The sequence below is a fragment of the Carex rostrata genome, chromosome 17 (assembly GCF_964058835.1).
Source record: "Carex rostrata chromosome 17, lpCarRost1.2, whole genome shotgun sequence".
NCBI lineage: Eukaryota > Viridiplantae > Streptophyta > Magnoliopsida > Poales > Cyperaceae > Carex > Carex rostrata.
The window spans coordinates 7,837,132-7,851,165 of NC_135934.1; the positions used below are offsets into that span (position 1 = coordinate 7,837,132).

The 14,034-nt window shown below is 31.6% G+C and overlaps 1 protein-coding gene across 2 annotated transcripts; it reads left to right on the forward strand.

The window, feature by feature from the left end:
- Positions 1–2,423: 2,423 nt before the first annotated feature.
- On the forward strand, positions 2,424–6,792 carry LOC144568473 (beta-1,2-xylosyltransferase XYXT1-like). Of its 2 annotated transcripts, none has more exons than XM_078318834.1 (8): positions 2,424–2,742; positions 2,930–3,007; positions 3,101–3,151; positions 3,297–3,434; positions 4,056–4,211; positions 4,670–5,003; positions 5,505–6,127; positions 6,288–6,792. In XM_078318834.1, exons 1-8 carry the CDS (start codon positions 2,571–2,573, stop codon positions 6,548–6,550), a joined length of 1,815 nt encoding a protein of 604 aa, XP_078174960.1. In that variant the 5' UTR covers positions 2,424–2,570; the 3' UTR covers positions 6,551–6,792. The 2 variants fall into 2 exon arrangements, with proteins under 2 accessions (XP_078174960.1, XP_078174959.1); XM_078318833.1 differs by having other exon boundaries at positions 2,495–2,742; positions 4,637–5,003.
- The last annotated feature ends 7,242 nt before the right edge of the window (positions 6,793–14,034 follow it).

A 14,034-nucleotide genomic window follows, 5' to 3' on the forward strand; every position in this document is an offset into this window, starting at 1 on the left:
AATTTTGGTTCCGATCAAAGTCATAAATGAACTAGTAACTGATTGTACTTCAACATTTCAACCAAACTAATAAATGATTTACATTTTCTCTCCTAGAAATACCGTTACAAAATTATTTTTCCCATTTATTAAATTCAAAACGAGACCGATTTAATGAATGAAAAATATAACATGACTAATATGTCGTGATTTTATTATATATATATATATTTTCATTGTTTCTAAAAAAAAATATGTTTTTACTTGATGTGATCATACATAATATGATTGAAGATGATTCAACTAATACATTTAACTATCCTTTTTATATTCAAATTATTTAATTGAAAAAAACAGAAAAATAATACAAAATACAAAGAAATTACAAAAATAAATTAAATAAGGAAAAAATGTTGGAAAACTGGTTATGTTAAATGACGTGATCAAATTAGCTCGTGTGGAATGACGTGTTGTGTCATTTTTAAGCTAAGGGAGACACGCCGAACAAATTAACATGTGAGTTATATCACGCGACCGATATACTTAACGTGTCATAGTCGTTATGCACCGTGACAAAATTTGTAACGGCGTGACTAATTTTCTTCACCATACCTTATAGTAAAAATATTTAGAAGTATTAAGAACTATAACTAAATATAAATCCCACTTAAAATTTGATCTATAGTTAATAATTGACTTGGTTCAATTAATTTAGCAGATGTTAAATAATTGGAATGAGAGAGAGAGATGATTTGGTACGGTATGTTCAGTTAGGATAAAAATCATAAAGATATTATTGAGTAGTATACCTTGATAGGATTATTATTTAATATGATATAGAATGTCAAGGTCCACATAGAAAAAAAATGGACCAAGGGAGCTCATTCTTCAAATGTGATCCCAAACAGATATACTTGACAATTTGGCATGCTTGTATAACATGGACTTCGATCCGAATTAGGCATATCAACACTATTTTATATGAGAAAATCTTTTGTTCTAATCCCACTATTTAATCCTCATTTTTTATACATTTGTTATTAATGCTCAATATATGTAAGTATTATCTAGATTTTTGCACATATACGACCACAAATTGTATAAACACAACAATACTAATCAAGAATTCTACATACTTATCTTATGTAATTTTAAACATTATCCTGACTGTTCGGCAAGGGAGAATTAAACCTTTTCAAACTTACCTCCTTTAAATTCTTTAGTCGCTTAATCCTTCCGAATACTGATTTCTTAGCAATAATTAAAAGCCCTTTCGTTTGTCTCCTTTTAATTCCTGTCTGAGTCTTAAGAAGACTATATCCCTAAATTAAACCTCACTAGTGTTTATCTAATTAAATCAACTGAACTTAATCCTACTTTTATTGCTGAACAAGTCCAAATTTGAACAAAAATAATTCAAACATAATACCAGACTATTCTAGTTTAAACACTGAACAATGAAATAATTACACGACTATGCAGATATAATTACCGTTTCATTATTGGGAAAAATAAACTGGAAATTTTAAATTGAATACAGAATAGTTTCAAGTTTGGACATGAATGTACAGGTTTAACTATTAGATGATTCAAATTTAATACAAAAGGACAATTCGAACATAAATATCTATTCATATAATTCTAGAGATCGGACAATTTACGTTTCAACATGCGACATTTTACGTGTACACACTTATGTAAAAATTATTAATGGGGACATGGACATGCGACTATGCGAGGGACAAATCTTTGAAATTTTGTTAACACATTTTTTTTTTTTTTTGAGTTATGAGGCCCTTTGTAAAATTCTCACTTTATTTGAAGTAACCAAAAAAAAAAAAAATGACAAGCATTTATTTACAACTATTAATGAAACATGAGTGGGATCCCTTTCGAGCTTCCTTCATTCAATGTGACCATTTTAAGCAGCAAAATGAGGAAACTAAAGCGCACTAACATCACCTAATTTCTTATGCCTACAATCAATTGCACCCCTAAAATGTTTTACTAGGCAGTATAGCCAGAATCAATTTACTTTCCTTTTTTGGAGACTTTTGCTTATTTATTAAGACTAACAACATGAAGCACTCTCCAATCATTTCCTTTTTATTTTCCTTTTCTCCATAGCAGCGGTTTACGTTTTAGTTGACACTTTAAATAAAATAAATTATTATAGTAAGTTAACCGATAAAATGTTATATAAAAAAAATGCTACAATTGTTTTCCATTGAAAGTACACCAAGTCATCAATCACCAAAGTTGCATTTATTACGAAAATAAATGATGAGACCTACTACAACTGTTTGCCCTGCCCTTCACTTAATACCTTGACTGACATTCTATCTGGACACAATTACATAAATTGCAGAGATTCTTTTGCGGTTTGGCCACCCTCGAGGCCCCAACGGCCCAACCCCATCTCCCCCTCTTGTGTTGTGTTGTTGCGCTGTGGTCAGTGTTTGTTCCCAGTTGCAACCCAACAAAGACTAACTATTTGGCTATTGCTCACTCCTGTATTAACTGGTCTTTCTCTCAATAATACCTCCTCCATTGTCCTTTCTCTCTCTCATAACACTTCAAGAATAAGAGAGATGGAGTCCAATGTAAAAACCAAAACAATGGGTCAAGAGTTTACTCTCCTGAAAGGCATGCGCCGGATCGAACCAAGAAATTTTGCTCTCGGTTTGTTGCTTGGATGCTTTCTCGTCACATTTGCATATTTCTCCATGGCCAAGTTTGATTCTTTACATTTCTTTGTAGTAGGTCAGTTCCCCATAATTTCTTCTTTTCATCAAGGATTTGCTACAAATTTTGGAACATTGTGTTTGTTTATTTGTTTTGCATGGGTTATATTTCTGATTTGGTGAAATTTCATGCAATCTTTCCAATTTTCCTTCAAGTTCATGTTTTCTTATTCTCTCTCTGTTTTATTTTTTATTTTTCCTCTCAGTGGATTCTCCTCCAATAGAAAATGTTGCTACTCCTAGCAGTGATATAGCACAAAATATGGTGAGCTCAGAGCAACCAGGTACGCATGAAACCCAAAAAAATTGCATATTACAGAACAAAATTAAAAAAATGTTTTGTATTTCTAAACATGTCCCGTTTTATGGGTTTTTAGATGGCGGTGCATCTGAAAACGTGAGCTTTTCAAAAGCTACCTCAAAAATAGGTAAACCCAAGTATAATATTTTCTTTACTGCTTTTGTTTCTCCTTACTTCCATTGTTTTTTCAATATAGAGAGAGGATAAACAACTACTTTATAAAGGTGTTGCTTTTTATACATATTCCAATTTTTTTTTTTTTTTGCTTTCAGATGTGGACAAGGAGCCCCAGAATGCACCAAAACTAGGTGTAGGTAGCAATATTAGTTCAATAAATTCAAACAATTCTTCCACTTCCAAATTACCTTTGACCAGTGAAGAGTCTGCAGAGAGTGCAGTTCAAGAATTAGGTAATAAATTCGGCTTCTTTCTCTATCTTTTCTGGTTTTAAAACATTTTTCAAAAAATTAGAAAGGCATAAATACTTCAAAGTTGAGAAATAAGACAAACATGGAAGCACCAGTTGAATTATCTAAAACAATATAAAGCTGGGGACAGTGAAATAAAGTTTAAAAAGCAAAAGGGAAAAGAAGTGTAAAATCAACTGTAGCAATTGTTAATTGTTATGTTTATTCTCTACTAATGTCTTCTTTAGACGATTTCAAAGCTACTGTAAATAGCAAATTCCTATAAATTTTCTTGTTTCAATTCTGCTACCAAAATTGTCATTTTAAGGTCTTTATTTTCATAAACTAACTTTCCACCCAAAGGTACTATCAATTGGATGGGGGTGGTACGATGGGCATTAGACCAAATTCAGTCTGATGTCTGGTTGGAGCCGTCTGATCCACACGAATGTTGGTGCATATCAGACAGCTCCGACCAGGTATCAGACTGAATTTGGTATGATGCCCCCATCGGACCACCCCTGATTTCACTATCATTGGTTCAAAACTTTTGGAAATATCAATTTTCAAAAATAGGTAAGACTAATTGTTGGTTTTAATTCATGTTTTACTTTGCTTTTTTAGATGGTAGTGTTTTGGAGGAAACCAAGGAGATTACTAAAACATGTGTAAAGGGATCCGAGCTATGTGAAACTGGAACTGATACTGCTTCTAATAAAAGTTCAACCAACATTTTTGATTCTGAAGCAATGCTACCTTCAATTGATTCAAACCAACCAAGTAGAGTTCCCTTATGCTTTATAACTTTTTATTATTTAAAAATAGTAATTAATTCTCATAATAATTCAATTCCGTAGTTACTTTTTGTTGGGACCATAGAAAATGTTTTGCCCTGAAATGTGACCCAGTAAATCTCCAAGTTCAAATGTTAATAAGAAATGACAGATTTCCTTTTTCAATTTCATGAGGTGATAATTAGTAAAATGTGAAAGGACCAAATGGCAAAAGCATGTCATTAAGTCTGATATTAAATGTGAAACTGCTGTACCTTGACCTTGGCGACATCACAAGATGGGATGTGGGTCCAATATAAACTGAAACAAATCATGTGCTTAATGTCAGCATTTGTGTAGATTCAGTTTTGTTTATATTCTCTACTTAAATTTTAACCTTTTATTTATTTTTTCTTTTCTAAATTCTTCAAGATTCGACTATAGAGAAGGAACAAATTCTTCAAGATTTGACTATAGAGAAGGAACCAAAGAAAGAGATGAAGAAACAAGTGCCTTTATGTGACCTCTCCCAGAGGAGAATTGACAAGTGTGAAATTGAAGGAGATGTGAGAATTATAGGCAAAGATGCCACCGTAATGTGGGTCCCGTCGCTAGAATATGACGATGGTCCGGATTATGAGAGGAAAGTCTGGCAGATCAAGCCGTACCCGAGGAAAGAGGATCCAGCGGCAATGGCCCACGTAGGAATAGTCACAGTGAAACCAATGGACAGTCCGGATGTTGCCCCGCCTTGCACACAACATAGAGATGTGCCGGCAATCGTGTTCTCTGATCGTGGGTACAGTTAAACCTAATTAAGTAGTGTTACATATTTTACTGTAATTTGTTAGTAGGGTTCAAATGCTCCATGTCTTTCGTGCATCAATCTTACGTCATTTTTTTATCTCCATTTTCAAAGTTCAAACGGTCAATCCGAACTGCTCAAAATGATCTACATATTAAAAGGTGCTTGGAGACCAATTTTTGGAAATTTATTTCTATATTTTTAGATAAATACAAAATCACTATTTTTGGAAGGTCTAAAATGTTCTGAAAAGCAGTGATGTTGTACCTATCTAAAAAGATAGTAAAAAGTTTCAAAAAATATAAAATTTGGTCAGCAAACACATTTTAATATAAAGATCACATTGAGCAGTTTGAATCGACTGCATAGATTTTGAAAACGGAGATAAGAATGTGAGGCATGATTGAGGCATGAAAAGACACAAGGCATTTGAACCGTGCTCAATTTGTTAGACCTTGCATGCTATATATTAATTGGTTGTGTTACTAATTTCAGGTATACCGGGAATTACTTCCATGACTTTACTGATGTGCTGGTCCCTATATTTACAACTGCTCGAAGGTTTCAAGGAGAAGTTGAATTTCTCGTGACTGATATAAAAATTTATTTGATTATGAAGTACCTTCCAATATTCAAGAACCTTACGAAATATGATATTATCGACTTTGATTCCGATGATCAAGTCCGTTGCTACAAAAAAGCATATATCGGCCTCACAAGTCACGATGATTTTGGTATTGATCCCGAGAGAATTCCCGAGAGGTACACGCTAGTTGATTTTACAAGATTCATGCGCACAACTTATGGGCTCACGAGGGATGTTGTAGAAATTCCTGTACAAAAAAAATTGGGAAGAAAACCGAGATTGTTGATTGTCGCTCGAGCAAAAACAAGGCGGTTTATGAACCTAGATGAAATCGTTCGTGAGACAGAGAAGCTAGGGTTTGATGTGGTAGCAACAGAGACGACTGATGATTTGGCGCGATTTTCCGTCATTGTTAATTCGTGCGATGCTATAATGGGTGTGCATGGTGCCGGACTAACTAACATGGTGTTCCTGCCTATCAATGCAGTGTTTATTCAAATCCTCCCTTGGGGCGGTCTCGATTGGGTTGCCGGTATGTTCTCTATTTCATTTGATCCAACAATTCTTGCATGTAGAACTATAATTGCGTCTAGTTCTTCATCTTATCATGAGATTTTATCACATTTTTTCTATATCCATGGAAAAATAGGATGTCAGATTACAATGATCTAAAGTAAAAAAATAAAATGCAGGAAATTATTTCAAGAGGCCAGTTGGGAATATGAAGTTGAAGTACATCCAGTATGACATTGCACCGGAAGAGAGCACACTGATCGATGAGTACCCGAGAAATCACACAGTTTTCACCAACCCGGAGTCCATACGGCGACAAGGATGGAACCCAATGAAAAAGATTTTTCTTGACAAGCAAAATGTGAGGTTGAACATGAAGAGGTTTAGACCCACACTGAAGAAGACCTTGAAATATCTCAATTCAGTGAATTCAAAAATTTAAACTAAATATGTACAATAGTAGAGATTTTCTTTGTTTATTGTTTATTGTTTTTGTGTTTTACAAGATCTGGCAAATGTTCTGTTCTTTTTAGTTGAGGGTAAATGTTAAAACTTGTAGCACTTAAGAAAAGGTATATACATGTACTTGTTTTTAGATACAGAGCAAGATACATGATAGTATATATTATCATTATCCGTTTGTAATTTTACCAGTAGAATAACAAGTTTTTTGGCCAAATTGTTTTTACTCCTGGTTCCTTATAATTTTTCTGGATTACTTGCTCAAGAGTACAGAAATAGCAAATTACTTCTAATCATGGAGTGAGGCTGCTAATGTGTATATTCTGGAGCCGACTCATGTTATGAATTAATATATCTGTTTATAAGTTCAAAGTTGATCCGAATAATTAAATATGACTTTTATATGAAAATCATAAAAAATCTATTTCGAGACCATTTTTTTAATGAATTATTTTACTTTTTGTTTTAAATTTTAAATAGGTAGAAAGTCAGTTCTTCCGACTCATTGTTAATTCATTATGATTAGTTTTTTTTTTAGATCAAAGGCAGAGGCTGCCCAATTCATTCCGATAAGTTTTAAAGTTAAGTTTACTATGACATTGGTGAGCTTAATAACACCATAGTTGTATTCTATATATCAATATAAAAGTTCAAAATTTCAATAATATTATGGTTTGGGCTAAAATAAAAAGACAATAACCAAATTAATGTTAATGACTAATAAATATATAATGATGTCCTATCTCTTGTCTATTTTGGGGCTGCGCATCTCAGTCTCATCCAGCCTGGAATTAATTTTACAAAAATTGTCTCCATACCTAGTTAAGGGTGTCAATGGCACTCTTTTATCCGTTTATCTGACCCGTATTGTATTTAAAAACACGAATAAGGGTAAGATTCTTTTTTCTGTTAGCCAATTAGGCACGAGTAAAGGTAATGAATTTTTTTTTCGTTATCTTACCCGTTTTCGTATAAGATAATTTTTAAAAATAAAATTATATATATAGATATATATCTGTATAAAGATGATACATGGTATAATAAAGTTTTTGTATTTTATTAAATTTTTATTTACAAAATAATTATATCATTATTATTTTTTTCTTATTTTAAAAAATATTTTATTGAAAACACAAATTAAAATGTCAATGATACTTTTTTTATCCATTTACCCGATTTGTACCGTATTCGAAAATACGTGTAAGGATAAATTTTTTTTTTCGTTATCATAACAGATACAGATATGAAAATATCTTCATCCGATCGTATCCGTTGACACCCCTATACCTAGTTACTGATTAGTTAGGCTATATTGGTGGAAATATAGCAGACAGGCACGTGCATCATGGACCGCTAATATTTCTCGCCACATTTTATGGCACTTGTTGTTCTATTCCCACAAATAAAACATTCAATTCAAACATCATAAAACAATAAATAATGCTGTCCCAGATTTGTAATTTCACGTGTTGATGCTGACAAACTAAAATACGATATTATGTATGTAATACATACACCGACAGAATTTTAAATGGACATGTCCTGTTTTAAACGGAGACCGTTGAAGGACCTGCCGACACTTTACACTTACATTGACTGATTCACTAACGTCCTGTTCGGCGCACCTCTTTCCCATGGAATTTCTTTTTAAAAATCAACTTTTTGAATACTTATGTTCGGCATTTCATTAAATTCTCATTCCTATTATTCAAATGTTTTATTTTTCATGAAATACTCATGATTTTGTGCCGATTTTTTTATTGGCATTTCAAAATAATAAAATCTTAGAGTTAAACAGTATATTGGAGAAAATTCCACTGTTAGAGACACAGAGATATTTTCTGCACAATTCATAAAGATGGCATACAGACAACTCTATGCAAAATCATATAGGTATTGTCATTGCTACTTATAGCAGCTTGGTAAGACACTCCACTCTTTCAAGAGAGAAGTGAGTTTGATCCTTGTTAAAGGCAGAAAAATGTGTGAGTGTATGGGACCTACAGACAATTCTAAAAAAAAAAAAAAGATCATATAGGTATTGTCTTTGTACTGTTCTAGGACCTGCTGATAATACTTGCGTTTCAGATTTTATTTTCTTAAACACAATGTGTTAATGATTTTTACAATACATGTGTCCTAGGAGATGCCCTATTAACGGGATTAATCAGGTTATAAAATATATATGTGTTATTATTGTTTTTGTAAAAATACGTCGACACGTCTTTTTAGAACTTTAAATAGACGTAATTTTTCATTGGAAAAAATTATTTGTCTTCGTGCCGTCTTATGAGATGTGCATATAATACATACGTTTCATTGTCTTTGTGTCGTCCTATGAGATGCGCAGATAATATTTGTGTTTCAGATTATATATTTTTTTAAACACAATGTGTTAATGGTTTTTACAATGATACATTAATGTATTGTTATCAATATTAACCAGGTTACAAAATATATGTGTGTAATATTCGTGCCGTCTTATGACTAATTTTCAGTGCAAAAAAAAAAAAAAATGTTTAGTGCTTCAAAACTTTCGTTAAAGTTTTTGATAACTCGATGGTTATATATTTTTCTTTTATTTCAAACAGAAACAACTAATTTAAAGGAAATTAATTTGGCAATAGCTAACAATATAAAATTTAGGACCAATATTTGATATTTTTTTTCAAAAATAAAAAAAACCTATGTCCATGCATACATAATATGTGCATCAACTACGAGTGATACGCACATAATGCATACGCAGACCTTGTCTGTGTGCCATCCTTAGAGGGTATACAGACAATACACTGTTAAAATTGGAACTTTTGTTATCAACTCTGATTTTTTTTTTATTTTAAAATTCTAACTAAAAGAATCGGGATTTTGTAGGAACTTTTAAAATTGTTTCAGGCCACTTTTTTCCCAAACTAATCTTGCAGCTTCTCCCTTTCTGTATTAATTGAATTTAACACTATATACATATACTTAAATTGAATATGTTGCATCTATTCGAAACTTTAGCATTTGCAATGTTTGAACTTTAGCTTTGGTTTCACCTATTCAAAATTAAACATCAAATTACTTGAATTTAATTGCGTTTTTAATTTATGAATAAAAAGTTTATTTTGTATTCTCTGTACTTTTAGGTATTTTAATTAATTTTTCTTTTCAATTAAAATTTAGGTAAATAAATGCAATTTGTTGTTGAATTGAATATGCAGTTAATAAAATTGAACAAAACTAATAAAACAAAAGAATAAAATTAATCGAACAAATTAGAATTAAACAGTACAAAGTTTGATGTTAATATAAAATCTTCCACAGCAACTTAATTGTAAAAAGAAAATAAACGAATATTTCAAATCATATACTTTAATACTTGTCAAACACCTATAAATTAAAATTTTCTATAAAATTGACAAGTTGATATTGTCATTTTTTATCAAAAAAATTCTCATGTTCTAAGTTTCATATAAATTCCGATTGGCGAACATGCCTATAATTATAAATGCTGCTAAAGCTTTCCCATTTTCATACCAGATATGAAGAAATACCGGAGAGGATTGAAACGGGAAACGAGATAACATAAAAGCAGAACGGCCGAACGGATGTCAGGCCTTGATTACCGGACCAAACCAAGGATTCGCATACTACCACTATGCGACCATTCCCTCACGTGCAACTGACTTGTAGGTCCCAAACTCAAATTTCCAAACAAACCCCGAACCACTTAAACATCATATGGCCCCAAAATCCAGAAACCAACAAGATATCAAACAAGACTCCAAAATCCTGACCCCACCCGCAGGTCCCTCGACCCTCGTCAATGACTTGGCGACATTTGACATGTAAACAATCATTTTTGTCTTTTCCAGTTTACAGTGTTAAAGGGAAGAAATATTGTCCTCGTTTTGGCCGTGTTGCCTGATTTTTTGGAACTTTCAAGTTTCAACCGCCTGAAATTTTTTCTCCAATATGTTAGGTTGCATTCCATCTTATGAAAATTAATAAAATTTTAAGAGAATTTAGATATATATCCATCGTGTATATATACAATTTAGATACTTCTCATACAAATTTAAAAATTAATTATTTATTCATATGAAGTCAATTTTTTTAATAAATATATCCGTTAATTAATTTAATCAATTAAAAATATTATTTAACAATAACACAAAATTTAATATGATAATTTTTTTAAAGTAAATGTTTAATTAGCATTTATTGCGTTATCATGGAACGACTAAAAAATAGTGCTATATGGATATAGCGCCACTATAGTGTCAATAGCGCTATAGCTTTTTTTGGTTAAAAAACACTATAGCGTGCTATTTAGAACCCTGGTTTAAAGTTAATTAAACAAATTCAGTAATTTAAATCATTAACTTAGGACCGAGAAATCTAATACATCAATTTGTGTATCCATATGACATTTATTTTTGGGGTCATTTTCAATAAAATTAGTTTCCAAATTTTCTCCCTTTTAATTGAGACTTGATAAAGCTCTACAAAATGTTTGGGCGTACAACAGGTACGCGACCAATGATTTATCATTCCACATCTGTAACAAATATCTTTAGGACATTTTTCTTTCTCATTTTTCATTAATACGTATTTACAACGTTAGGTTATTACTACTATAATTTCGAGTTATGATAAATAAAAAATGAGATAAATTTAAATTTTGTGAGATTTGCCATATGTACTACAAGGTTGATATAAATTAACTTCAAGTTATTAACGTCATAACTTCAGGTTATCAATGCCATAACTTCAGATTATTAATATCATAACTTCAGATTATGAAAAGGGAGATAAATAAATATAAACAAAATAATACGTAAATTGCATGAATAAATAAATAAATTTAAATGTATTAATAACTTCAGATTATAATAAAATATTTATTTAATAATTTCCGGTTATTAAATTGCTTGATTGCGCAATTGTAGAATTTAATTTGAAATAACTTCGGGTTATATTTTCATCCAATGACCTATAATAACTTCTAGTTATTATATTGATTTTATATGAAATTTTCTAATAAAACTTCAGGTTTTTAATTGAGAATAACTTCAGGTTATTATTCATCCAGTGGCCTATAATAACTGTTGGTTATTATATTATTTTTATACTAAAATTTATAATAAAACTTTAGGTTCTAAACAGAAACAGTTCCTGGCCAAAACAGATAGTTCCCGGTTGAAACAGAAAGTGCAGAAAAATAGTGTGTTTGGCCAAGGACGAAACAGACAGTTCCTGGACGAAACTGAGGTCAAAACCACTGCGTAGAAAAACATTTATAACAATAACTTCAATTTATTATTTTATTCGGGTAATACGAACTTCAGGTTCTTCAGAAACTTTTAGTTATGATAATAATTTCAGGTTGTTACTCTTATTATTATATTCAGATAATATGAACTTCAGGTTCTTGATAAATATTTAGTTTCGATAATAACTTCAAGTTATTATTCCATTATTCACTTCAAGGAATGGTTCTTATAAACTAGAACAAATATAATCAAAAACTTAAATAAAATTTAAATTAATGAAAGATATAATAACTAATCACACAAATTACTTACATGATTATTTTGCAACTTCTTCAGAGCAAGTCGTGCTGATAACGTATTGTAAAATTAAGATAAAGTTGCAACAAAAGTAAAGTAAATAACAAGAGAGATAGAGAAAGCAATAACAAAATTTTATTCTTCACTATTGTCTATCATATGTGTTTACAATGCCTCTATTTATAGGTTATAAATTGTAAATGAAGAGTCATGAGAATATGAATGTCCATAATAGTGAAGTACATGAAGAGTTATGAGAATTAATATTGGAAGTTATATATTAAACATCTACATAAATATATTTCATAACACATTTCAGAAACTGAAGGGGTAGTTTAGACAGTTGTACTCTTCAATTTCTCAATTTTCTGAAGAACACTGTAACTGCTGGTAAATAGTCGTGTAAATGCTGGGATTTGGCCTACGGGCGTCTTTCTTAAAAAAAAGAAGAAGAAAGAAAGAAATAAAATTGCAGCAATTCAGCTTGCTTTCTTCAATTTATTCACGTGAAAAAAATTTATACAACAAATATTGCTTCTAAGCATTACAACGACAGAATTTAAAAATAGCACAAGGGTTAGTAAATACCAGGAGGGAAACAATATATGCACAAAAAAGTGAGATTATAATAGATCATCAGATTTTAGATTCACTTGCAAATAAATAGAAAAATAGTATATAAATGGCAGAGAAAATTAGAATAGTGGGGTGAAATTAACTTTAATTATAAAAAAAAAAGTTACACAAGTTAAAAAAAAAGTGAAAAATTGTGTGTTATTTGAGTGTCACGTTGGATTCCATTAATTTTTTGGATAAAAAAAGTGATGGAGTAACTAAATCGGAATAAATATAAAATTTAGTAACTAGTGGGAGGTAAATCAAATTTGAATGATCAATTTGTGACAAATAGCAAAATTTAGTGACCTCCCGTAAAATTTATCCTAATTAGTATACAAACAACATTATCTTTTCTTTTCCTTTCTTATTTTGTTATGAGCCGGGCCTGACCATGAAATGAAGAGCTGGACAACTAATTGGGTCAAAAGGAGCTGTTGATAATTCGTGTAAAGCCCAAAATCGGCCCTAAACTATTTAAAACCTAAGAAGGCCGAGTATATGGGCCGAGCTTATCTCCTGTTTGCCTCTCACTCTTTCGCTCTCTCTGTTTTTTTTTTTTTTGAAAAGCTTGACAGCAACTGTCAAGACCTCAAACGCAGCTCTCTTTCGTTTTTTCTAAACCTAGTGCATTCCTGACTCGCCGAATCAATCTCTCTTTGTGCCTCCAATGGCTTCTTTTTTCAAGGTAAAGCCTCCTCGCTCTTCATATTGGACTACAACCACCTCAATTTTTTTCAGCGCTTTTAGTTTTTGCAAATGTACCTCAATTTGCAAATCAACCCTTACAACTCACTAAATTTCGTAGGTTGGTGTTTAGTTGTGTACATAGCGCTTGTAATCTATGCCTTGCAACAGTTGGATCTAGCTTGTGTCAGATTCTGTCTTTTATTTAAAATTCTGTGAACCAAGCAGTTCAGTGAATTTTGACTTGTAATTTAACTTGGTTATCTTGTGCTGATACTGGTTTTGTACTTTTTTGTACTTTTTTTTGTTCATGAAGAAGCTTGGTTCAAATGGGGACTTTAAATGATCAAACTATAGTCGATGTTTCCTGCTCTATTCCTTTCATCCATCACCGTTTATCCCCTCTTATCCATTGCTGAGGTTAAATGTTTTTCACTGAGCATTGACGGTCGAAGCGGATCTGGAACAGGAACAACCCCACGCTTTGTCAGACGAAGAGAGAAGGTTAGGGTTTGCTACACCTTTTATCTTTTTTCATTGAGAAGAAATGTGATGGGTCTATTACTGTATGGTACTTGCAGAATTGGTACCAGTACCTGTTAGA